General features: G+C 44.2%; 1 protein-coding gene across 5 annotated transcripts in view; it reads left to right on the top strand.

Moving 5' to 3' along the window:
- foxn3 (forkhead box N3) overlaps positions 1–27,716 on the top strand; it is a 122,238-nt gene that overhangs the window by 10,374 nt on the left and 84,148 nt on the right. Inside the window, exons 1-2 of one of the 5 annotated variants that reach the window (XM_014196371.2) lie at positions 2,597–2,767; positions 25,847–26,493. In XM_014196371.2, the coding sequence (XP_014051846.2) occupies positions 25,867–26,493 (627 nt within the window). In that variant the 5' untranslated portion in view covers positions 2,597–2,767; positions 25,847–25,866. The other 4 variants (XM_045718432.1, XM_014196335.2, XM_014196354.2 and 1 more) reach the window with 4 other exon arrangements.

Raw genomic sequence — 27,716 nt, forward strand, 5'->3', positions numbered from 1 at the left:
CTGATGAGCCTAACCTTGTAAAAACAGCCAATAGCTTGTGAACATACCTTGTCGCCACGCGCCCTTATGAATAGGAAATAAGGAAAGGAATCTGAGGAAAAGAGTGTGTCTGTGCGTGCATGTGTGGGTGTGTGTGTGGGTGTGCGTGCCTGAGTGAGTGTGTGTATGCAGGCACACGCTGGGAGGTTAAACCCATCAATGAAAACTCTTCAGACCATTCACTGCTCTCCTCCTTCGTCCCTCCCTGAGTGTGTGTTCATTCACAGTTACTCCCCGGAGAGACACCACCCTGATTGTCTACGGAAACTGGTAGGCAGACCCTGTCATTGACACACTTAAATGGAGATGCACACACACACACACACACACACACACACACACACACACACACACACACACACACACACACACACACACACACACACACACACACACACACACACACACACACTCCTTACCTCCATCTCATCTGAAGGACTCTGGAGGATCAAGTCAATTCCATCCCCAGTGCAGAGAGCATTGCAGAGCAGACAGCCTATCATCAGTGTCATATTTCACCGGTAGTGCTTTCATTTGGGCTCTGTCACCTAGGAGACAGCTCCACCGAGGAGTGGATAAACAACTCTATTTTACCGCCTGCTCCTCCTCTATCTCACCCAACGCTGAGGGAAGCCGTGAGGGAGGGACTGAGTTAGGGCATATATGATCTCTTCCTGACTGATAGGAGGAATGGCCACATACATGCACGCAGGCACGCACACACGTCACACACACACACACACACACACACACACACACACACACACACACACACACACACACACACACACACACACCTAACACTGCATCCATCACCATACCCACTCGTGCCACTATATCCTCCCTCCCATTTCTAACCGTTCCCATCTCTCATTCCCTCCTGTTCCTAACCATTCCCATCTCCTCCATACATTCCCGGTGAGACACTCCAGTCTTAACATATCCCAGGCATTGTTTCATATCCGGGATGGGAGGTGCATTGATTCAGCGCTCCAGGAGGTGGTTTGGAAGACTAGTGTTTTATCCTGCCGTGCACTAGCTTCCCATCAGGCAGCGTTATTTATTCAGAAAGGAGAATATCTTGCTGTTGGCGTTGTCAAAGCAGCTCTGCCTTCTTTCCTTTTCATGTGCAAATCACCCTGCAACGATACGGTACAGACGCATTCACAGCATTCATGACATACAGAATAGAACACACACCCAGACACTACAAAGCTCTGTGTCTCTGTGTCTCTGTGTCTCTGTGTCTTCAACATTCCTTTACAACATGTGGTTACACTGCCCTCCTCTCCTTCAACTGCTTTCTGTTTGAGACAGTAAACCTGATACTACACCCCCACCTTTTTGTCTCCTTTCTTCTCCTCTTGTCCCCTCCCCTCTCCCCTCCACTTTCCTGACCTCTCCTTTCCTCTCCTCTCCTCCCCTTTCCTGACCTCTCCCCTCCCCTCTCCCCTCCACTTTCCTGACCTCTCCTCTCCTCCCCTCCACTTTCCTGACCTCTCCTCTCCTCCCCTTTCCTGACCTCTCCTCTCCTTTCCTCTCATCCCCTACCCTCTCCCCTCCACTTTCCTGACCTCTCCTCTCCTTTCCTCTCCTCCTGTAATACCTTTTTCATGTCACAGTGGAGTGTTCACTGCTCCTCTTGACCTGCTCTCAGCTCAATGAGCTCCATCTGGAGAGGAGGGCTGGAGGTTAGGAGGCATTCTTCAAACAGACATAAGCCCAGTCTCGAGCACCCTTGATGGGCTAATCAGATGTCGGAGAGGGCCCTAGGAGTGGTTCTAGACATAAAAGAACCTGCCCAGCTCAGTACAGTATAGTGTAGTGACCTTGGCCCTGTTCAAATAGCTTCCTTTCTTCCTTCCTTCCTTGCCTCTTTCCCTCCTCAGTGATTTTTCTTCAAGAAAAAGAGAAAGGGTACATTTCAGAACTATTAGTACAGGGCCCAAAGCTATTTTGATCGGAAGGAGATACAGTAGGCTGGCCTTGTTCAGAGTATTGTGTCATTGAAGGACTAGACTGAATCTTAGTTACTTGGTCGCTTTCAGAGTGCTGTCTCATTGAGGGCTATTCTTCACTGTGGCTGAGTGGCCATTGTACATAGCTACTGCCTTTCTTCCTTCCGTAGGTAATCGAGAGGCTATCCTGTCACGATGATTATACTATTCAGATGATCTGAGTGAGTCTGCAGAGACTGAGATGATGGGTGGGAGGGACTGAAGAGGAACTAAAGGGTCTAGAGTGGTGATAGAGCTTCCTTGTCAGTCCTCTCTACTTATAATAATATGGGATATGTACACAGCGCTTTTCAAGGACCTCAAAGTCGCTGTTCAGTTGCAGAAACGGCAAGACAAGAAATCAAAATCAAAACAGCAAATCACCAGAATAAACAGGAGGAGTAGGGAGTAGGGTTCAAGGAAGGGAAAGGGTATGATATGTCAGTGGATGAGTGAGCGAGCAGGTGTGTGTGTGTGCGTGTGTGTGTGTGTGTGTGTGTGTGTGTGTGTGTGTGTGTGTGTGTGTGTGTGTGTGTGTGTGTGTGTGTGTGTGTGTGTGTGTGTGTGTGTGTGTGTGTGTGTGAGAGAGAAGACCTTTAGGTGGGACTGAAAGAAGGGGATGGACTCACGGATGACTGAAGGGAGGGAGTCCCAGAGCCTCGGCGCAACCCTGGAGAAGCTCTGGAGCTTGGACCTGGGGATGACAAGGTGGCCTGCTGTGGTAGAACAGAGTGAGTGTGTGGGTTGGTAGGGGACAAGACGGTCTGATAGGTAGGGGTGGACAAGGTGGTGAAGAGCTTTTTAGGCTAGGAGGATGATATTGTAGTCAAGTTTGTGCACGCGTGTATGTGTCTGCTCAGATTTCTCTCCTCATCTCTTTTATTCCCACTTTCTCTCTTTCTCTCTCTCTCTACACCCCTGTCCATCCCTCTATGCCTCTCCTGCCTACCTCTGGGCCTGTACTGTCCACTGCTCCGTATTGCTCTGACTAGGCTGTGCTGTAGCTGGCGTGCTGAGGCTAATGTGATCTGAAATGTAATCATGTTTGCGAGGGAGCTGATTAGTGACTGAATGTTTTCGCAGGCTACCGGTGACCCACACTGTCTGTCGGTCGTTGGCTGATGGATAAATTGTCATCTGACACAAAGATTAACCACCGATAGGTGCTCTGTGATTTACTGTGGCTGCAACTGGATGCCGAGAGATAGAGAGGGAGAGAGAGAGAGCGCTCTTCGCTCATTACACACCGCTTCATACAGGGTTAATTCATCGAAATAGAATGGGATCGCGCCTTCCGTGACACACTGTCCAAATCAAATCAAGCTTTGTCACATGCGCCAAATGCAACAAATGTTATAAAACACACAAAGCGTTGAAAAACGAAGGAACGCCAGCATGCACGTCAGCAAATGAAGATTTGAAGGAAGGAACGTGTCATCCTAAATGTTTTGTAACGCGCTTTATTCCAGAACACCTTTCCAAGATGTCCGCTATAGAATCTATGGTTTCCATTCTATACTGATGAATGAAAAAGCTCTATCTAGTATCTCTATGTGTGATGGGAGCCCTGTAAAGAATCCTGGCAGATCACCAGGCCAAGGTTACAGCTGAGGGGTAATGTAGAGTGAAGTCCCCTGAACATGGCTTAGTGCTGGCCCAGCAGTAATGTTGAACACACACACACACACACACACACACACACACACACACACACACACACACACACACACACACACACTTGTATGCACACACACATACACACACTAACGATCAGGTGGAGGGATCTGCAGTTCTTCGGCGCGTGCGTATGACATTAACCTCTGTGGTGATTGGCTGTGTCAGCGAGAGGAGAGAAAGAGAGAGAGAGAGAGAGAGAGAGAGAGAGAGAGAGAGAGAGAGAGAGAGAGAGAGAGGAAGAGAGAGAGGAAGAGGGACAGGGAGAGAAAAGAGAGAGAGAAAGAGAGAGAGGGGAGAGAGTTTTATTAGTCTATGTACGGGATACGCATGGTATACAGTACATCGTCTAAGGAAGTGCTTACTTAGATGCTTGCTTATTTTAGAGAGAGACAGGGTGCCTTGATAACTCAATACTGCTCTGATGCTGAAATGATCTCGCCTGCTGACTCTTAAAACCAATTTTCTCCCCATCTTCTCTCTCCATCCCTCCCACCCTCCCACTCTCTCCTCAAGCTCTCCCTAACTCCCTGGACACCGACACAGAAATACAAACAAGATGCCTGTTCTGCAAGTTTATTTTTGTCCATTCTAAATTATTGTTGATGTTGCTGCTGAGTAATTCCAAGAGAGTACTTCTCCTGGGGCCTGTGTCATTGCTTTTTGATTAGGTATTGAATGAATGCGCTTTCTAGTTTTCTACACAGAAGGAATATTATGTGAAATGTGTGGGTGGATATGTGTGTGTGTGTGTTTGCATTGTGCGTGTAGATACTGTAATTGCAGGTAGTTAGAGACCTGAGACAGCCAACAGCTGTCAGTCCTCACGGCTCTTCCTGTCTCGTCTCCAATCCTTGTTTATCCGGCACTAGGCGACAGCAGATGTGTGTTTGTGTGTGTCTGGGCAGAGGTGTCGGCGTCGAGTACACACACCTGTCCTCTTCTCCTCTCATCCCTCCTCTCCTACTCTGATTCACCAATCAGAGGATACGGTGCACTGTAATTAAAGCCACAATGTCTAATCAATGCTGGGATAACTCCTGGACTGTCACATCATTACACCATACGCATCATCACCTGGCGCCCTCCTCAAAATCAGCATCATCAACCTGTGCCTCTGCCAACCCTCACACTTCAATCAAGATGTGCCACTAATCCCTATTCAGCTAGTGTTCCCCTGACCTCGAGTGAACAGCGGGTGGTGAGAGCTGTGTGTGTACACACACTTGCACACACGCACGCGCACACACACACACGATCTCTCTCTCTCTCTCTCTCTCTCTCTCTCTACAGTGGGTCCCAGTGGACCCTTTACTTCAAACACACCCAGAGCGTTAAAGACAAAGCAGCTCACTCAGCATCACTGACTGGCTGTGCTCAAATGAAACACACAACCATGAATAAACAGACTGAATGGAAGGATCTTTCTCATCCTCTGGAAGTTGTAGGGCTGTTGGGTATTTAAGTAGCCTAGTGGTTAACAGCATTGGGCCAGTATCCCTGAGCTGACTAAGTGAAAAAACTGCCGATGTGCCCTTGAGCAAGGCACTTAACGCTAATTCCACCTGTAAGTCGCTCTGGATAAGAGCGTCTGCTAATTGATTAAAACGTAAGTCCTTTGCTGTAACTTGTGTTTTGAGGTTGTGAATTGCCTATATCAGTGTCTTGCAGGTTGGCTGAATAAACTACAGTAGGCTATAAATTGTGTTTTGTACAATGTCCTGTTTTGAATCTACTATGTTAGGAAGCAGTGTCTTAGGGTTACAGTCAGTGTCTTGGGGTTATAAATTGACTGTATGAGTAGACTACCGTAGATTAGGCTTTTGAATGGAGTGTTGTGTTAAAAGGACAGTGTCTCCAGTATGTTCCTATTCATTAGTGTGTGTCTCTGGGATCTGGGTGCCCATGGATCCTCTCTAACCATGTTTACATCCCCAGCCGACCCTCTGTTACACAGCCTTATTCAATTTACCTTCCTCAGGGCACGCAGCAAGCCCTGTTTGTGTGTGAGTGAGTGTGTGAGTGAGTGAGTGAGTGTGTGAGTGTGTGAGTGTGTGAGTGTGTGTGTGTGGGGGGGGGGGGAGACTTTATGCATACAACAAGGTGTTTTTCCATCATGTTGCCGTTGTAAACACTGACTAAATGACTTGCTGTATTTCAAATGGTACTGTAATTCCATCCCGCAGAATACAGCAATGTACTGTTTTTGAAGCTCCAAAAACCTTTTGACCACTAGTGGGTGCCTGGTATTGTTATTTCTGACTCATGAACATATTTTGAGGTATTTTGAGGCTATATTTGCTGCACCCGTTAGGTGTGAATGCTGTACCAATTTAACTGGACCTGGTTTCCCAATATGCATCTTAAGGCTAAGCTCATCGTTAGAACTTTTGTAGGCGCATCGTTAAATCTTTTTTTGCCCTTCCGCTTCACTTTAAACACAGAATCAAAATGTTTATCTCTCGCTCTCTGTGACCGATGATAACTTCAGAATTAAGTTGACTACAAATACAAAGTTGCCAATGTCTTTACAATTGTTTTAAACCGAGGATAAAAGTATGCTTCAAATTAAAACTGAGAAGACTGTAGATAAATAGTCCTAAGGTATAGGCTTCATGCCTATATATTTCAATCATTTTAAAATAATTTCATGTTAATTCAATTGAGTTCTATTTTCAAATTGTAGGCTACTGTCTGTAATTTTTGCCTCAATATATTCCATGATGTGTAACATGTGCACAATGATCTTGATTTAGAGCATTTTTATAGGGGAATTATAGGTTAATGCTTATAAGCATTAGAATAAGCCTGCCTCAATATTTGTGGCCATAGGTGATTTCTCTCTAGAAGTTGATCCGTCATCAGTATTATGGAATAATTCTAATGTTAAGGTAATATTTGAATGGAGAAAGCTGATCTGAGAGCATGTAACGCCCGGGCCATAGAGAGGGTTTTTTGTTCTCTATTTTTGGTTAGGCCAGGGTGTGACATGGGTGGGCGTTCTATGTTCCGTTTTGTATGTTGGTGTATTTCTTTGTTTCGGCCGTGTATGGCTCTCAATCAGGAACAGCTGTAGATCGTTGTTGCTGATTGAGAGTCATACATAGGCAGCCTGTTTTTCCTTTGGGGTTTGTGGGTGAATGTTTTCTGTTTTGTACTTTGTGTGACCTAACAGAACTGTAGGCTGTCGTTCATTTTGGTGTTTTGTTTAAGTGTTTCGTTCTATTAAATATTGAATATGAACACTCACCACGCTGCGCTTTGGTCCCCTACTTCCACAGACGACAGTCGTTACAGAGCAACGCTGCGATTCTTTCGATCCTATCAGTATCAACACGTGCTTCAATAATGCACTTGGCGAACGTTCTTTCTGCATGGTGTTTTAGGAAAAGCATGTTACATCTCTGGTTGTTGTAGGAACGATGCATCGTTAAAACACTCGTAAGCCTAAGTTCCATCGCTGTTGGGAAATTGGGCCCTGGTATGTGGTAGTAGTGCCCCATCAATTTAAAATGCATAGAGGACAGATTGGAGTGGCAGCAAGTCTTAAACCTTTATTGGTTGAGCATTTAGCCATGTCCTTTTGGTCTGTTTTGCCTTGTTGTCGCTGCCAGTTTGGAAGCCGTTGCTAAGGCCTTGAGAAGTGCAAGTGATATAAAACAAATCAAATCAAAATCAAATCAAATGTATTTATATAGCCCTTCTTACATCAGCTGATATCTCAAAGTGCTGTACAGAAACCCAGCCTAAAACCCCAAACAGCAAGCAATGCAGGTGTAGAAGCACAATATCAAATACTCATTGATATGCTGTAATGTGTAAACACATTACCTTCCAGCAAACCCGCTTACACCAATCCCATGTAATTACAGTTAAATACTGTGAAATAAAAACCGCATCTCCACTCAGTGAATTTAATGAATCATCCATTCATACATTACAATTACAGTATTTACTTTTTTTTTACAGTATAATCCAGTAAATTCTACATTATTATACTGTGCTTCATTAGACAGTACTTGCTTTGATACTGTATTTTGATTACAGTAGTTGTACCGCAATATACAGTAACTTAATTACCAACAGCTGCCTGTACGTTACTGTTAAACTCACGGCAACCCTTTTACAGTGTAGCTCTGTCTATGAATTTAAAAGTGGTTGCCTTTCTCAAGCCTCATCTCTCAGCTTTTTATCAAAACAGTGGTGGGGTGTGGCTTTGTTATTGTTTGAACTGCTGATTGCCCCTTTAACTAACTCCTCTCATGCCTGGATGGTTCTCACTATTAGCGTAGCGAACGCTGGGCACTGGCATTTACGCATGGATGACGAGTGTGTGAATATGTGAGTGCTTGTGCTTTGGTGAGAGAGAGAGAGAGAGTGTGTGTGTGTGTGTGTGTGTGTGTGTGTGTGTGTGTGTGTGTGTGTGTGTGTGTGTGTGTGTGTGTGTGTGTGTGTGAGAGTGAGCAAGCGCGTGTACGTGTATGAATGTGTGTGTGTGTGTGTGTGTGTGTGTGCATGTGTATGAGCAAGAAAGTGTGTGCGTCTGTATGACCATGTGTGTGTGTGTGTGTGGGTGAGCATGTGTGTGTCTGCATCAGCATGTGTTTCTGTGTGTGTGAGTGTCTATCCATGTGTATATATCTGTACGCACATGTGTGCATGTTGTTTGCGTGCACACATGTCTGTGTCTGTATGAGGTTGTAACAGTAAAGCCCGCAGCCTTTCCCATCTCATTGTGGTCAGTGACCTTCTGTTAAATGTTACAGATGCTCCAAGTGTGCCCAAGTCCTATCCATGTTTCCATCCCATAAGAACTACATCACTGTCCCCGTACCGCTATCATTTATGTCCCTCTCCTCCCATTGTGAGACAACACGTTCTGTCACAAATTACACCCTATTACACCTATTGTAATATAAATAAGGTGTATATATATAAGGTGTATATATATATATATATGGTAAATACGGTAATGCACATAGTACAATACTGTAAAATTGACTTCATTAAACTTTTTTTTATGCTACTGTAATCGGAATGAATGAATGGATGAGTGAGTGAATGAATGGATGACTGAATTTCATTGAGGGGAGGGGTTTATATTTCACAGAATCTTACTGTAATTACAATGGATTGGTGCAAGTAGGTTAGCTGATAGGTAACGTGTTTACACATAACAGCATATTAATTCATATTTGGTGTTTTATATCACTTAACAAAGGCTTCCAAACTGGCATCAACCAGGGCGAAACAGACCAAGAGGACATGGCAAAATGCTCAACCATTTAAAACTTTCTGCCAATCAAATCTGTCCCCTATACAATTTAAATTGATGGATCACTATAAACACATAGGAGTTAAATTGGTACAGCATTTTCCTCTTAACGGGTGCAACAAATATAGCCTCTTACAAGGTAAGCCTCAAAATATGTTAATGAGCCTGAAACAACAATACAACTAGTGGTCAAAAGGATTTTTGGCACTCAGACTGTGGGATGGAATTACAGTACCATTCGAAATACAGCAATTATCTTTCCCTGCCCACAACATTGCACCATAATATACAGTATATTGCCGCAAAACATTTTAGAGTATTTCAATGTTGATAATACCCAAAATTACTTTATAAATTAAAGTTGGCCGTTACAGTGTTTGTAGTACACTACTTTTGCCCAGGGCGTGATCAAAACGAGTGTACAATAAAGTGAAAAGCGTGCCATTTGGGACACATGTTCAGGTCTGTGTTATTGGGGATATGTACCACTCTGCTGGGCTGTAGGGAGATGTAGAGATCTATATCTGGTCTGGAGAGATGGACATATGGTTGTATAACTAGAGGGGTGAGTGGGCTGGAAGTAAAGGGAAAGAACAAGTACATCTTCACCTTTGATCTTACGGAAGTTGGGAGGAAAGGGGGAGGGAGAAAGAGAGAGAGAGAGAGAGATGGAGCAAGAGAGGAAGGGATTCAAAACAGCTAATATATTAGCAGCGTAAAGGAAATTTGAAGTCTCTACCATTCAAGACTACTAATACAACACACACACACACACACACACACACACACACACACACACACGCACAGGCAAAGGAGAGAGGGAGAGAGAGAATGCGTAAAAAAGAGAGCGATGAGTGCATTTAGCCAGACAACTGTGGTTGAATGATATAGTTAATGCATTGGCTGTGGCATACAGACAGCGATCTGACGATGTGTGTGTGTGTGTGTGTGTATGTGTGCGATGAAGACGAATGCCTGCGGTCCCGTGGGGTTCATGGGTGATGGAATTAACACGGCTTGTCACTCGCTGCCCAGCCGCCTCCCGTTGCCCTGGCAACAGACACCTTGGTGTTCCAGAGTAACCATGGTGACACAGTTGCAGAGAGAGGAAGAGAGAGAGAGGGAAAGAAAGAGAGAGGGACAGCTGGAGAGAGATTCAGAGACAGAGAGAGAGGAAGACAGAGAAAGCGGGGGGGGGGCAGCAGGAGAGAGATACAGAGACACCAAGAGAGAGAGAAAGGAAGAGGCTGCCTGTTGTCCTTAGAGGCACTAATACAGCCAGTGAGGACACACAGAGAAAGAGGGGAGAGGTAGAGTATAGATTAAGGGTAGTGGGGATTTAAATACTGAATCACAAGCAGCAACTCAACACAGATCATTTAATGATCCCTGTTTGGGAGGCGTGTGTGTGCCCCTCTCCGTGTGCTAGCTGGTTGATGCTAACACTGTTGGTCAACTCCTGTAAACTTTTCAACAACATTACGCTGCAGGCGTGATTTTGAGAGAGAGAGAGAGAGAGAGAGAGAGAGAGAGAGAGAGAGAGAGAGAGAGAGAGAGAGAGAGAGAGAGAGAGAGAGAGAGAGAGAGAGAGAGAGAGAGAGAGAGAGAGAGAGAGAGAGAGAGAGAGAGAGAGAGAGAGAGAGAGAGAGAGAGAGATGGAAAAAGAGCGAAAGATCAATTCTGTGTTGAAAGCAATATTGTTGATGAATGAGAAAGATGCATGAGCCTCCAGGCGAGATGTTTCTGAACAGTTTGAGACAGTAGTGGGAGGGTCCAACTGGGCAGTTTGTTTAACAACCACTTAACTCCCTCACTGGAGCTGGGATCCATGTTATGAGGCATATGCTATCTATCTATATGTGAGTGTGTGCTTGCCTGTCCACATGCAAGCACAGGCAGATTGCTCAAGAGAAATTGGACATCTATCCATGTCCTGAGGACGTCGGGACTGTACGCACATATCCCAACCAGAAGCCACGGATTACAGGCAACATCCGTACTAAGCTCAAGGCTAGAGCTGCCGCTTTCAAGGAGCGGGACACTAATCCAGATGCTTATACGAAATCATTCTATGCCCTCAGACGAACCATCAGACAGGCAAAGCGGCAATACAGGACCAAGAGCGAATCCTACACACCAGCTCTGATGCTCGTCGGATGTGGCAGGGCTTACAAACTGTAACAGATTACAAAGAGAAAGCCAGCTGTGAGCAGTCCAATGATGTGAGCCTACCAGATAAGCTAAATAACCTTCTATGCTCACTTCGAGGCTAGCAACATTGAACCATGCATGAGAACACCAGCTGTTCCGGACGACTGTGTGATCACGCTTTTGGTAGCCGAATGTGAGTAAGATATTTAAACTGTTTAATATTCACCATGCCGCAGGGCCAGACTGATGAGACAGCCTACAGGGAGGAGGTCAGAGAACTGGCAGTGGGGTGCCAGGACAACAACCTCTCCTTCAACGTCAACAAGACAAAGGAGCTGATCGTGGACTACAGGAAATGGAGGGCTGAGCACATCCAGATCGACAGGGCTGTAGTGGAACAGGTCGAGAACGTCAAATTTCTCGGTACCCCCATTATTAAGGAATTAATCTTGGTCCAAACATACCAACAGTAATGGAGATGGAACACTCCCTCAGGAGGCTGAAGAAATTTTGGCTTGGCCCCTAAGACCCTCACAAACTTTTACAGATGCACCATTGAGAGCATCCAGTCAGGCTGTTTCACTGCCCGGTACGGCAACTGCACTGTCTACAACTGCAAGGCTCTCCAGAGGGTCTGCCCAATACCTCACTGGGGGCACACTGCTTAACCTCCAGGACATCTACCGCACCCGGTGTCACAGGGAGAAATCATCAAGGACCTCAGCAGTGTATGCCAAATGCTTGGCATCCGACCGCAAGTCGCGACAGAGTGTAGTGTGTACACCCCAGTACATCACTGGGGCCGAGCTCCCTGCCATCCATAACCTCTACACCAGGTGGTGTCAGAGGAAGGCTCTAAAAATGTTGTGTTTGGACCATGACAGTTTGTTTGGTGATGTGAACACCAAGTAACTTGAAACTCTCAACCCATTCCACTACAGCCCCGTCGATGTGAATGGGGGCGTGTTCAGCACTTCTTTTCCTGTAGTCCACGATCATCTCCTTTGTCTTGCTCACGTATAGGGAGAGGTTGTTGTCCTGGCACCACATGGCCAGGTTTCTGACCTCCTCCCTATAGGCTGTCTCGTTGTTGTCGGTGATCTGGCCTACCACCGATGTGTTGTCAGCAAACTTAATGATGGTGTTGGAGTCATGCTTGGCCACGCAGTCGTGGGTGAACAGGGAGTTCAGGAGGGGACTAGGCTCGCAGCCCTGAGGGGCCCCCATGTTGAGGATCAGCATGGCAGATGTGTTGTTGCCTACCCTTACCACCTGGGGGGCGGCCCGTCAGGAAGTCCAGGATCCATTTGTAGAGGGAGGTGTTTAGTCCCAGGGTCCTTAGCTTAGTGATGAGCTTTGTGGGCACAATGGTGTTGAACGCTGAGCTGTAGTCAATGAATAGCATTCTCACATAGGTGTTCCTTTTGTCCAGGTGGGAGAGGGCAGTGTGGAGTGCAATTGAGATTGCGTCATCTGTGGATCTGTTGGGAAGGAATGCAAATTGGATTGGGTCTAAGGTTTCCGGCATGATGGTGTTGATGTGAGCCATGACCAGCCTTTAAAAGCACTTAATGGCTACCGATGTGTGCTACGGGGCGGTAGTCGTTTAGGCATGTTATCTTCGCTTTCTTGAGAACAGGCACTATGGTGGTCTGCTTGAAACATGTAGGTATTACAGACTCGGTCATGGAGAGGTTGAAAATGTCAGTGAAGACACTTGCCAGTTGGTCCACGCATGCTCTGAGTACACGTCCTGGTAATCCGTCTGGCCCGAGGCCTTGTGAATGTTGACCTGTTTAAAACCTCTTACATCTAGACGTTCCGCTAGCGGAACACCTGCTCCAATATCCAATGATAGGCGTGGCGCGAATTACAAATTCCTCAAAAATACTAAAACTTCAATTTTTCAAACATATGACTATTTCACAGCATTTTAAAGACAAGACTCTCCTTTATCTAACCACACTGTCCGATTTCAAAAAGGCTTTACAGCGAAAGCAAAACATTAGATTATGTCAGCAGAGTACCCAGCCAGAAATAATCAGACACCCATTTTTCAAGCTAGCATATAATGTCACAAAAACCCAGAAGACAGCTAAATGCAGCACTAACCTTTGATGATCTTCATCAGATGACACACCTAGGACATTATGTTATACAATACATGCATGTTTTGTTCAATCAAGTTCATATTTATATCAAAAAACAGCTTTTTACATTAGCATGTGATGTTCAGAACTAGCATACCCCCCGCAAACTTCCGGGGAATTTACTAACAATTTACTAAATTACTCACGATAAACGTTCACAAAAAGCATAACAATTATTTTAAGAATTATAGATACAGAACTCCTCTATGCACTCGATATGTCCGATTTTAAAATAGCTTTTTGGTGAAAGCACATTTTGCAATATTCTAAGTACATAGCCCAGCCATCACGGGCTAGCTATTTAGACACCCGGCAAGTTCAGATTTACTATAACAAAAATGTTATTACCTTTGTTGTCTTCGTCAGAATGCACTCCCAGGACTGCTACTTCAATAACAAATGTTGGTTTGGTCCCAAATAATCCATCGTTATATCCGAATAGCGGCGTTTTGTTCGTGCGTTCCAGAAACTATCCGAAATGGTAAATCAGGGTCGCGCACATGGCGCAATTCGTGACAAAAAAATTCGAAATATTCCATTACCGTACTTCGAAGCATGTCAACCGCTGTTTAAAATCAATTTTTATGCAATTTAGCTCGTAAAAAAGCGATAATATTCCGACCGGGAATCTCCTTTTCGGCAAACAGAGGAAAAATCACAAAGACGGGGGCGGCCAGGGCACGCGCCTAAGCCCACAGTCCCTTGATCGGCCACTTGAGAAAGGCGATAATGTGTTTCAGCCTGGGGCTGGGATGACGACATTCCGGTTTTTCCCGGGCTCTGAGCGCCCATGGAAGACGTAGGAAGTGTCACGTTAGAGCAGAGATCCTTTGTAAAAGATAGAGATGGCAAAGAAGTTCAAGAAATGGTCAGACAGGCCACTTCTTGTAAAGGAATCTATCAGGTTTTGACCTGCCATTTGAGTTCTGTTATACTCACAGACACCATTCAAACAGTTTTAGAAACTTTGGAGTGTTTTCTATCCAAAGCCAATAATTATATGCATATTCTAGTTACTGGGCAGGAGTAGTAACCAGATTAAATCGGGTACGTTTTTTATCCAGCCGTGAAAATACTGCCCCCTAGCCATAACAGGTTAAAGGTCTTGTTCACATCGGCTATGAAGAGCGTGATCACACAGTCATCCAGAACAGCTGGTGCTCTCATGCATGCTTCAGTGTTGCTTGCCTCGATGCGAGCATAAAGAGGCATTTAGCTCATTTGGTAGGCTCGCATCACTGGGCAGCTCGCGGCTGGGTTTCCCTTTGTAGTCTGTTATAGTTTGCAAGCCTTGCCACATCCGACGAGCATCAGAGCCGGTGTAGTAGGATTAAATCTTAGTCCTGTATTGACGCTTTGCCTGTTTGATGGTTCGTCTGAGGGCATAACGTGATTTCTTATGAGTCCGGATTAGTGTCCCGCTCCTTGAAAGCGGCAGCTCTAGCCTTTAGCTCGGTGCGGATGTTTCCTGTAATCCATGGTTTCTGGTTTGGATATGTACGTATGGTCACTGTGGGGATGACATCATTGATGCACTTATTGACTCAAACATATTCCAGTCTGTGCTTGCAAAACAGTCCAGTAGCGTAAAACCTTAACCCTTAACCTTGTAAATTTGAAGTTTTGAGCAACTTTGAAATTTGATGTTTGGAGAAAATGAACAATACTGAGCAGGAGGAGTCAACCCATGGTGTCAAAAACACCTTGAAATTTGTAGAAACGTAGAAAAACATCTTATTCTGCTGTGAGACTGGGTTTTTGTGTGTGTTTGTGAATGTGTTTGTGAATGTGTATGTTTGTGAAAGTGGGCAAGTATGAGTAATGTACGTATGTGTATGTGTATGTGTGTATGTGTTTAAAAGTGGTCAATGCTCTGAGCTATAGCCTATCTCTCTGTCCTGCTCAGATAAGGAGAGTGGATAAAAGATAGCCGTGCATTCAGCAAATTACTACCTCTTCCACTTCAGCTGCACAGCCAATGACCTTCGGCCTCTAGCTCACCCCTCTCCCCTCCGTCCCTCTCCTCCCTCCCCCTCCCTTATCTCACTCCTTCCCTCCCTGCCTTTGTGGAGGACTAGCAAAGCTCCAGTTTGTTGTTGTTGCTCAGACAAAGACACTGTAGCAGCTCTTTTGATTCAAACACAAACACAGACGGCGTGAGTGAGTAAATGCAAGGTGTTGAGAGAGAGAGGCAAGAAGAGTGGAAGATCAAAAAGATAAAACAAAGTGAACTCCTCTCTTTTCTCTTCTCTCTTCCCTTCTGTTTGTTTTCCCCATGTAAACATGTGATGTCATCACAGGGTGCTTTTACGGAGAGTTACTGGTGTGTGTTTGTGTCAGGCCGCTGGACCTGCACCAATCAAACGAGCAAAGGGTTGGCACTCGTCAGACAGGTTACTGGGGCAAGACATGTGACACCTACTCAAGGGGCAGTTACAGAAAAGCACACACACTGGCTCCACACTCCTCTGTCAGGTAAACATAGGGCAGATGAGTCAAGACTTGTCTGAGGTTGAAGCAGGTTTCACAGTGTGTGTGTGCTTTCACTCAGTCACATTGCTATGAGGTTACAGGGTGTTTTGATGAGCTTGTTGTGGGTGTTGATTTCACAGCAGTAGAAAGAAAATCAGGACGTGTTACCAGGACAGGTACTCAGAGCATGCGCTGACTAACTGGCAAGTGTCTTCACTGACATTTTCAACCTCTCCCTGACCCAGTCTGTAATACCTACTTGTTTCAAGCAGACCACCATAGTCCCTGTGCCCAAGAACACCAAGGTAACCTGCCTAAATAACTACCAACCCGTAGCACTCGCGTCTGTAGGTATGAAGTGCTTAGAAAGGCTGGTCATGGCTCACATCAACACCATCATCCCAGAAACCCTAGACCTACTCCAATTTGCATTCCGCCCCAACAGATCCACAGAGTGTATATGAGCAAGGAAAGAAGCCCAAACTCATGTCCAGGTAGGGACTGTTACAGTCTGACTTTTCAGATGTTTTCTAAATGATGATAATAGGTACTGTAGTCAAGCTCTGGAAGTCTATCTGGTTTATAATGACTGCTGTAAAAGGACATTTACTGTAAGTAAAGTACAGTGTGGTTGTTTTTTCTCTCACTGACTACAGTGGGTTAGTCATAGGAGTGAACTAGTGTGCCTCTCAACAGCTGAAAACAAATACATTTAGACCTGTGTGTGTGTGTGTGTGTGTGTGTGTGTGTGTGTGTGTGTGTGTGTGTGTGTGTGTGTGTGTGTGTGTGTGTGTGTGTGTGTGTGTCAGACCTGGGATAACGATAGTTCAATCGAGTTCAGGCTTAACTGAATGAACAACAGAGACAGAATGCAATGTGGAATTTTATTAAATAGTTTGGGGTATGGCCTTGTCTCTGAGGAAGGGTCCTCGGCGCCAGATGCTGATGACAGGTAGCCCTTTGCTGGGCAACTGGCATCGAAACCCCCCCACTAGGGGAAAGGTATTGGGGGGAATGTGCATTATTGTGCCATGCTTATAGGCCAAAGGTAAACATAACATTCCGCGCATGGCTAATAGGAAGAGGAGGAGAACGAGACACTGTGCTGAGGATGATACATTTGTATTCATTCCCACTATGCCCGTAGAATAGGAAACAGAATGAATTATGTTATGCTGCTAAGTTAAATGAGCATTCAGACCAGCCTTCCTGTTTGAACTTTCGTAAACAAAAATGTTAACTATGCTTTGTGGAAAGTAACTACTTTGGGGGTGATTACAACTATTCCACCCAAAAAATTGAACTTTTAAAAACTATTTCAATACAAATCTCAGAAAGTGACTACTTTTCAAAACTATTTGAATACAGATATGAGAAAGCAATTACTTAAAAAACATATGTGAATATAGATCTCAGGAAGTGACTACTTTTCTGAAACTCTTGAATTTGCTGCCTTCAAGTAATGGCAGGGCTGTATCTGGAACTGTATGTTGCTGTTAGAAATAGAATGAATAGCGTTACTATTCCAATCTATCTGACAGTCATATTTGATCTACACAATACATTTCTATCTGAACATGTTGTAAATGTCCCTTTTCCTGAATGTCTATTGCCACAGGTGTACATAACCAAGTTAAATCAATTAACCAATGATATTTTATTGATAAGTATAAATAAGTTGTGACGCTCAACTGCTGTATGACTCTTTCAACATGCTACTGAAAAGATTGAAAGCTGATATGAAATTAATGATACCTGAAAATACTGCAGAGTAATTCAAAGCCATTTGCAAAAATTGCTAACAGCTAGTTGGATGCTTAGCAAAAACAACTTTGAACCTCTTTGTCCATCTGAGGGTAAGTGTTCTTGTTTCAAACACACACTATACCATCTTTAAAGGGATGGTTTGCTCAGAATACAAACTAACATGATTTTCATCCTACCTTTTCTGTAGTTGATTCAAGGCGGCAGTTTTCGGATATGTAGTTTCCTTTCAACACTTAATAGCCATATTTTGTTAGTGCTAGCATTCTCAGTAACACTTAACATTACACTGTTCTTGTGCCTGTGTAATTGGAGCATCATTTTATTAGCATGTTGTTACATAATACCATGCTAATTCCACTTATGTAATAACTCCATTATTATTGATGGAAAGATCGCATGATCCAAAGAATAGGAGTGTTAACGCTGGTGTCCTGGCTAAATTCCCAGTCATTGCCCTCATACCATCATGGCAACCTAATCATACCCAGCTTCCAAATTGGCTCATTTATCCCCCTTCATCTCTCCTGTAACTATTTCGCAGGTCGTAGTTGTAAATGACAATGTGTTCTCAGTCGACTTACCTGGTAAAATAAGGGTAAAATAAAACATTTCAATAAATATCATGCAATTATATAGCAATTTCCAAAGTTCTATGTAACAACAATGTTGCTATTATAATAAGCAAAGTAACTACACATGTAAAATAACTTAATGTTAAGTCTTACCTTGTATCTCACTCATTATAAAAATATATTTGTTAGTAATTTCGAAGCTGAAAAAGTGCTCTACTCTAATGTTGAGGTGATGTCCCTCGTGTATTTAATTCTTGGCTACAGGCTATATTCAAATTCATATCTAAGAGCCCTCCAAACCATATGCTTATGATCATATTTTTAGACCAATTCAACTAATTGTTGTAGATTTTGGTTCTTCATCAAATACAGTTGAAGTCGGAAGTTTACATACATTTAGGTTGGAGTCATTAAAACTCATTTTTTTTAACCACTCTACAAATTTCTTGTTAACAAACTATAGTTTTGGCAAGTCGGTTAGGACATCTACTTTGTGCATGACACAAGTAATTCTTCCAACAATTGTTTACAGACAGATTATTTCACATATAATTCACTGTATCACAGTTCCAGTGGGTCAGAAGTTTACATACACTAAGTTGACTGTGCCTTTAAACAGCTTGGGAAATTCCAGAAAAGGATGTCATGGCTTTAGAAGCTTCTGATAGGCTAATTGACATCATTTGAGTCAATTAGAGGTGTACCTGTGGATATATTGTAAGGCCTACCTTCAAACTCAGTGCCTTGACATCATGGGAAAATCAAAAGAAATCAGCCAAGACCTCAGAAAAAAAATTGTAGACCTCCACAAGTCTGGTTCATCCTTGGGAGCAATTTCCAAACGCTTGAAGGTACCACATTCATCTGTACAAACAATAGTACGCAAGTATAAACATCATGGGACCATGCAGCGGTCATATCGCTCAGGAAGGAGACGCGTTCTGTCTCCTAGAGATGAACGTACTTTGGTGCGAAAAGTGCAAAATCAATCCCAGAACAACATTACATTTACATTTAAGTCATTTAGCAGACGCTCTTATCCAGAGCGACTTACAAATTGGTGCATTCACCTTATGATATCCAGTGGAACAACCACTTTACAATAGTGCATCTAAATCTTTTAAGGGGGGGGGGGGGGGTTAGAAGGATTACTTTATCCTATCCCAGGTATTCCTTAAAGGATGGGGTTTCAGGTGTCTCCGGAAGGTGGTGATTGACTCCGCTGTCCTGGCGTCGTGAGGGAGCTTGTTCCACCATTGGGGTGCCAGAGCAGCGAACAGTTTTGACTGGGCTGAGCGGGAACTGTGCTTCCTCAGAGGTAGGGAGGCGAGCAGGCCAGAGGTGGATGAACGCAGTGCCCTTGTTTGGGTGTAGGGCCTGATCAGAGCCTGAAGGTACGGAGGTGCCGTTCCCCTCACAGCTCCGTAGGCAAGCACCATGGTCTTGTAGCGGATGCGAGCTTCAACTGGAAGCCAGTGGAGAGAGCGGAGGAGCGGGGTGACGTGAGAGAACTTGGGAAGGTTGAACACCAGACAGGCTGCGGCGTTCTGGATGAGTTGTAGGGGTTTAATGGCACAGGCAGGGAGCCCAGCCAACAGCGAGTTGCAGTAATCCAGACGGGACCTTGTGAAGATGCTGGAGGAAACAGGTACAAAAGTATCTATATCCATAGTAAAACAAGTCCTATATCAACATAACCTGAAAGGACGCTCAGCAAGGAAGAAGCCACTGCTCCAAAACCACCATAAAAAAGCCAGACTACGGTTTGCATCTGCACATAAGGACAAAGATCATACTTTTTGGAGAAATGTCCTCTGGTCTGATGAAACAAAATAGAACTGTTTGGCCATAATGACCATCATTATGTTTGGAGGAAAAAGGGGGAGGCTTGCAAGCCGAAGAACACCATCCCAACCATGAAGCCCGGGGGTGGCAGCATCATGTTGCGGGGGTGCTTTGCTGCAGGAGGGACTGGTGCACTTCACAAAATAGATGGCATCATGAGGAAGCAAAATGATGTGGATATATTGAAGCAACATCTCAAGACATCAGTCAGGAAGTTAAAGCTTGGTTGCAAATGGGTCTTTCAAATGGACAATGACCCCAAGCATACTTCCAAAGTTGTGGCAAAATGGCTTAAGGACAACAAAGTCAAGGTATTGGAGTGGCCATCACAAAGCCCTGACCTCAATCCTATAGAAAATGTGTGGGCAGAACTGAAAAAGTGTGTGCCAGCAAGGAGGCCTACAAACCTGACTCAGTTACACCAGCTCTGTCAGGAGGAATGGGTCAAAATTCACCCAACTTATTGTGGGAAGCTTGTGAAAGGCCACCCGAAACATTTGACCCAAGGTAAACAATGTAAAGGCAATGCTACCAAATACTAATTGAGTGTATGTAAACTTCTGACCTACTGGGAATGTGATGAAATAAATAAAATCTGAAATAAATCATTCTCTGTACTATTATTCTTACATTTCACATTCTTAAAATAAAGTGGTGATCCTAACTGACATAATACAGGGAATCTTTACTAGGATGAAATGTCAGGAATTGTGAAAAACTGAGTTTAAATGTATTTGGCTAAGGTGTATGTAAACTTCCGACTTCAACTGTATTTGGCAGCCATTTATTATAATTTCTTTTCAAATAACTTTTCAGAGAGGTATTCAAAATGCTTTCAAATATTATTTGTTTTTCTGAGACCTGTATTTGAATATCAAAATAATAGTTGCCTTTTAGTTGAAACTATATAAACTGTATTTGACTACTATACCTCTAGTTTTTTTTAAAGTTGGTCTTTTCAAATAAAGTACAAAATACAAGTATTTTCTGCCCAGGTCTGGTGTGTAGAGTATGTTTTATGTCAAAGGGTCAACTAAAAAGGTGCTGGTTGTTCTTGTCAATGCAAAACATACACCGCTTGAATACATTAGAAGTAAATATCTTGCTGTTTAAATTAGCTGGAGGCCTGCTTACTGGTAGTAGTATTTCTGAGTTGTCTTTACTAATTCTCGTAAACAGCTCCAAAGCCTCCAACGAGCTTCAGAAGTTTGCATTGATTGACGTAGTGTTTTATTAATTAGGGGTTAAAGGTAAACTCAGCAAAATGACGTTGCATGAGCAGCACCGCAGATATTGCAGAGAGCAAGATTCAAAGACTTCAAAGAGTATCTGCATGAGCGTGGGTTCACTTCACGCTCTTACAACGTGGTAGCCACTGGACCAAAACAGTTAAGCCTCGCACTCCAACGCTATTAGTAGTTGCGGAAATTGACCCACTATGCTGTTTACTTTGAGCATCTATGTTGTATTCTGACTCTATCTTTAAGACAAAATAGAGAATAGAGTAATAACGCATCATAAAAAAAACATATTTCCAATGTGGTCCTCACGTGTGCATGTTTGTGTATGTGCGTGTGTGTGTTATATACAAACGTGTCCATGTACTTCTGAAGTACTATCAGTAGCTGAGTTGAGTATTTATTTAGTACTGGCATGAATAGCCTCCTTACACCCCCCCACACACACACACTTATAATTAGTAATGTGGTTGAGTGTGTGTGTGTGTGTGTGTGTGTGTGTGTGTGTGTGTGTGTGTGTGTGTGTGTGTGTGTGTGTGTGTGTGTGTGTGTGTGTGTGTGTGTGTGTGTGTGTGTGTGACAGTTTGGCAGTTGGTTGGGGGTATGAGAGGGGCAGGCTTGGTCTATTCAGAGGGGATTGGTCCTTTGTATTTGGCTAGGGGCCTGACCTGCAGGAGAGTGGTCTGCCATACTCAAAGAGACACAGAATGGAGGGAGGGAGAGAGAGAGAAAGGGTGAGAGAAAGAGAGAGAGAGAAGGGGAGAGAGAGGTCATGTACTTTAGGTCATGTACTATAGTATAGTTTGCTCTCCCTTTAATGTTTTTTTTGGAATGAGTCAAAAATTAGTGATGCAGTTATTTCTTGTGTAAACTGTTGGTGGTGCGTGTGTGAGCGGATGAGTTGAGTGTGGAGGAGTGTGTGTGCAAATGTAAACAAGTGAGATGAGGAGTGTGGTTGATTAGGAATGTTCAAATGACTTCCCCCGTCATGCTTCTTGATCTAATAACAATCACGTGTCACTATTTCAACCTAAATTACCCACAGGTCTAGTATCAGCTAGTCCTCAAATCCTAACCTTCACTTCATTAGGCGGTAAAACTCCAAACTGACTTTAGGTCAGTTGGACCTGAGCTGCAACAAGCTCTCAGTCTCATGTCAGAATTAGACGTTCATCCATGTTTCTCAAACTTCAAATTTCAATGTTGTTCCAAACGTTACATTTGGAAGTGTTTAAGGTTAAGTTTAGGCATTAGCTCTGAATTATTAAGGTTAGGTTTAAGTTTAGACGTTCATTCCAAAATCTTAAGGGTAGGCATTAACTCCGAATGGTTAAGGTAACGTTTAAGGTTTGGGATAGGCTTAAACATTTTTTCTCAAAAACAACTTTCTATCACTGGATTTGAACATTCAACATTTTGCACCAGAAGTGAACTCTGAATGGTTAAGGTAAGGGTTAAAGTTTGGGATAAGCTTAGAACAAAAATCGCAAAAACTACTTTTTAGCACTGGATTCAAACATGCAACCTTTTGCAGGTGAAGGGAACAGCCACTGTTGCTCCTAGTGGCCGGGTTTCCACATCATCCCAAAGTCCTCAGACATGGATCGTGGTCTAATACTGACTTGTAATCACAGGTGACCTGGCTGCTGAACACATAGACCTACAGTATGAGTGAGGAGATGGTTGTAGCCTACTGGTATGATTGATGAACATGTCAGTATTTAATAACCTACTATTATAAAATAAACCCTGTCTTAATTTAAGTCACTTTTAGACTGATTGAAAATGCTAAATGTAATAACAGAATGAGCCTATAATGTGTTTTCTTTGGCAAAAACAAATGAAAGGCACTCTCGATTTGCAAAAATTGGTTTATTAAAATGATCCAGGGGGCATGACTCCCACGGCACATTTTCGCATGGTCTCCACCTCCTCTCCAAAACAAATGTTGATGTATTTGTACAGCTGCTATTTGTGCCCTAAAACACACTCGACTTCATTATGTTCACTTCTTTACTTTCGAGCTCAACACCACGCTTTGTGTGTGTGTGTACTGCCAGCCCCAAGCTTTGCCACGCGGTCATGTGTGGACTTCTAATTTGCTGACGAGCGACTCTGTTCTCCTCTCTTCACTTGCATGAGCCGACGAAACACACGCTCTCTCTCTCTCACACACACAGTATGCATTGGGGACGGGGAAGAGCTCAAATAACCGCCGAGGACCATGATTTCTGACGGGACTCGGTTCGATTTATCTCTGTAAACCTCGGTGTTTGATTCTGGGTGAGGATTACAATGCAGGATTGTAAAGTAATTTACGCAGAAGCGGCGGTTCCAAAGTCGTGCACTATCTATGCCTCGCAATTCGTATATCGCCAGGTTGCCCAATGAGAGGAAACAGAGCTTGGCATCCTCGTCGGAAATCGGACATTCGTTTTGCTGTTACAATGTGTTGTTGGTGGGATCATTGTGGGATGGATGATTCGAGTTGACGAGTTAATATTTTACGGACCAATTAAATAGGCTCCATATCGCTTCGTCTATGTATTCTATCAATCACAGTCGTAGGGTACATTCCTCAAAATACCCTAAATCGAATATACTTGTATTAAAAACGAGTATAAATGTACACTATATTGTAGCTTATTTACTATAGGGATGACAGTAGACTGGGGCTATAGCGTTGGTTACGGCCTATCGTTCTCCCAAAGTCACTGTTAGAAAATAACGTTATAGGCTTACTGTTTACAACGGTGCTTTGAAGCGTTTGTGTTACACGAGGTCGCAGCGGGCTATGCTCGGCACCCACGGTTGGTTTTGAACTTTTCAACTATAGTCTAGCTCTACAGTCAACGTTTAACAGTTAAATGGCGTAGCGTATTCCTAGTTGAAGTGTTGACGTGCGTACACGAAGATACGCAATGAATAAGACTGCCAGAATATTAACTTTTGTGCGCCTGTCATGTTAGCCAACTGGTTTAGATGGACCGTTGACATAAGGTTTTGCTGTGAACTACCGTGTGGCATCAATGACATGACTTCGCTGCACTCACCTGTGCGCAGTCAGGGGAAAGGCGAGTTTTACAAATGCATATTTTTTTATTTTTTTTAATGAGACAGTCTTTGGAAAAAAGGTGATTTTTCTCGCGGGGTTGTGGTAGATATACAATTCTGATAATTATCTGGCCCCAAAACCGAGTTGTCAAGGCAACCCAGCACAATGAAATGACCTCGACGGTGTGTCAGCTGCTGTAACGTCGTTTATTTTCCCCGTAGAAGAGGCTCCTGGGATTGCTCTTCCAACAGTTCCAAATTGGAAACGGTTGTCCTCATCACTTCTCTCATGTGCCATACTAGTCTATGACTAAAGAGTTAGTGAGTAAGCTATATCGTTTATTTTTTTCACTTCTAAAAGTGATTAAGAGTGCAATAGGCTGCAATCTGTGAGACTGCTACCTGAATAATTACATTGCATGTGTAGTGTAGTGTCGGCCTAGCTGATTATCAATGTTCTTACGCGGGACATGACATTCCCCGCAGCGCCTAGCCTAGTTCAATACACGATGAGCGTGGTGTGCAGCTCAACCACTGTCTTTTAGAAACCATTTCAAGTGAAAACGGTATGGCGTTCAACCATTGCATCCGCAAGACGAACGCGTTTTCTTGCGTCTCTTACATAGCCTATTTTTAGGAAGAAGAAATCAGCTCGCTGTAATTAAAGGGAGCGCAGGGTCCAATCTGGGTGCTGCGTGTTTACCGTGGCGTGTAACTGTTAAACCGGCCCGGGTTTCATCTGCCTCTGGTGGAGCATGACTAGTTTTATAACAGGGGGAATGAGTGTTTTTTTTTCAGAGACTGCTGTGGTTAAACAAATCCTCAGATACCGGCGGATTAAGCCATATAAACATGACTGTTACCTCAATTAAATACGCAGTGGTGAGAGGGAAAGGGAGGGAGAGAGAGAGAGAGAGGGACAGATAGTATAGGGAATTTGAGAAAGGGAGAACGAACGGAGGGGAGAAAGATAGATAGAGAAAGAGTGAGGGAAAAGAGTGGGGAGAGAGTCACTCACTCACTTGATGTACAGTGTTTAGTGACAGCTGTGGGTAAATCAATCATAGAGACACAGGATTTGAAAGGTTGTCTGGTTATTTGAAGGTTAGGGCTACAATGGCCTGGTTATGTGAAGGTTGCAGTTTAGTTATATGATGGTTATGACCTGTGTGTGTGTGTGTGTGTGTGTGTGTCATAGAGAAAGGGATCTGCAGTACTTGATTGCATGGTGTCTGTTTTCCACAGACCTCACTGCCTGAAATACTCTACATACCTCCACTGACAAGAGACAGAGAGAGAAAGACAGAGAGATGGGGTTGGGGAACAGAGAGCAGTCATGGACTTAAGTATAGTTTTCAGTATAGGACGGTAGTGTGTAAAGTATGTCAGTGTGAGTGTGTGGGATAAATGTGGAGTGTTTAGAGGAGTCGGGTTACATGAGGTATGTGTGTGTAACATTGTGTTCTCCAGCTAGTTTTGTGCTGTTATGATAGAATGATAATGACAACGATTCTAACAATAGTAACACAAAAATATTTTTTTAAGTCTCTCTCTTTCTCCCTCCATTACCTGACTGTCTAACACTAACCCCCCCTCTCTCTCTGTCCTCCAGGAGTCTAGGTGGTGGTGTCCATGGGTCCCGTCATGCCCCCCAGTAAGAAGCCTGAGGTGTCTGGCATCAGTGTAGCCAGCGCCAGCATGTCCCACCTCTACCAGACCGGCTCGCTGTCCCGCGCCCTGCAGGAGGCTGAGGAACTTGACCTGGTCCTCCCCGTCCACTTGGCCCTCCCCTTGGCACCCCTCCCCGGTGGGGCCGCCAAACCAGAGAAAGGCACCGCCACCCCGGGTATGGAGGACGAGGAGTTGACCAACCTCAACTGGCTCCACGAGAGCAAGAACCTGCTCAACAGCTTCGGAGACCCCGTGCTGCGCAGCGTCAGCCCCGTGGGCGGCGAGGGGGGTGGTACCCGCGACGGGGACCACGACGACACCCCGCCGTCGCCGTCGATGGTGGGCGGGGACCTTCCATACGACGCCCAGCGTAACCCCAACTGTAAGCCGCCCTATTCATTCAGCTGTCTGATTTTCATGGCGATTGAGGACGCTCCGTCCAAGAGGCTGCCGGTGAAGGAGATATACAACTGGATCCTGGAACACTTCCCCTACTTCGCTAACGCTCCCACGGGCTGGAAGAACTCTGTCAGGCACAACCTGTCCCTCAATAAGTGCTTCAAGAAGGTGGAAAAGGACAGGAGCCAGGTAAGAAGTAGGAGGATCACACACAGAAATTAATGTAGCACGCAAGCACACACGCGGGCACACACACGTGCACAAATGCATACATACACATTCACATGATTCACGCACATACAGTTGAAGTCGGAAGTTTATATACACCTTAGCCAAATACATTTAAACTCAGTTTTTCACAATTCCTGACATTTAATCCTTGTAAAAAATTCCCTGTCTTTGGTCAGTTAGGATCACCACTTTATTTGAAGAATGTGAAATGTAAGAATAATAGTACAGAGAATGATTTATTTCAGCTTGTATTTCTTAAATCACATTCCCAGTGGGTCAGAAGTTTACATACACTCAAATAGTATTTGGTAGCATTGCCTTTACATTGTTTAACTTGGGTCAAACGTTTCGGGTAGCCTTCCACAAGCTTCCCATAATAAGTTGGGTGAATTTTGGCCCATTCCACCTGACAGAGCTGGTGTAACTGAGTCAGGTTTGTAAGCCTCCTTGCTCGCACATGCTTTTTCAGTTCTCTCCACACATTTTCTATAGGATTGAGGTCAGGGCTTTGTGATGGCCACTCCAATACCTTGACTTTGTTGGCCTTAAGCCATTTTGCCACAACTTTGGAAGTATGCTTGGGGTCATTGTCCATTTGGAAGACCCATTTGCGACCAAGCTTTAACTTCCTGACTGATGTCTTGAGATGTTGCTTCAATATATCCACATCATTTTGCTTCCTCATGATGCCATCTATTTTGTGAAGTGCACCAGTCCCTCCTGCAGCAAAGCACCCCCACAACATGATGCTGCCACCCCCGTGCTTCACGGTTGGGATGGTGTCCTTCAGCTTGCAAGCCTCCCCCTTTTTCCTCCAAACATAACGATGGTCAATATGGCCAAACAGTTCTATTTTTGTTTCATCAGACCAGAGGACATTTCTCCAAAAAGTACGATCTTTGTCCCCATGTGCAGTTGCAAACCGTAGTCTGGCTTTTTTTATGGCGGTTTTGGAGCAGTGGCTTCTTCCTTGCTGAGCGGCCTTTCAGGTTATGTCGATATAGGACTCATTTTATTGTGGATATAGATACTTTTGTACCTGTTTCCTCCAGTATCTTCACAAGGTCCATTGCTGTTGTTCTGGGATTGATTTGCACTTTTCGCACCAAAGTACGTTCATCTCTAGGAGACAGAACGCGTCTCCTTCCTGAGCGGTATGACAGCTGCGTGGTCCCATGGTG

The sequence above is a fragment of the Salmo salar genome, chromosome ssa01 (assembly GCF_905237065.1).
Source record: "Salmo salar chromosome ssa01, Ssal_v3.1, whole genome shotgun sequence".
NCBI classification, from domain to species: domain Eukaryota; kingdom Metazoa; phylum Chordata; class Actinopteri; order Salmoniformes; family Salmonidae; genus Salmo; species Salmo salar.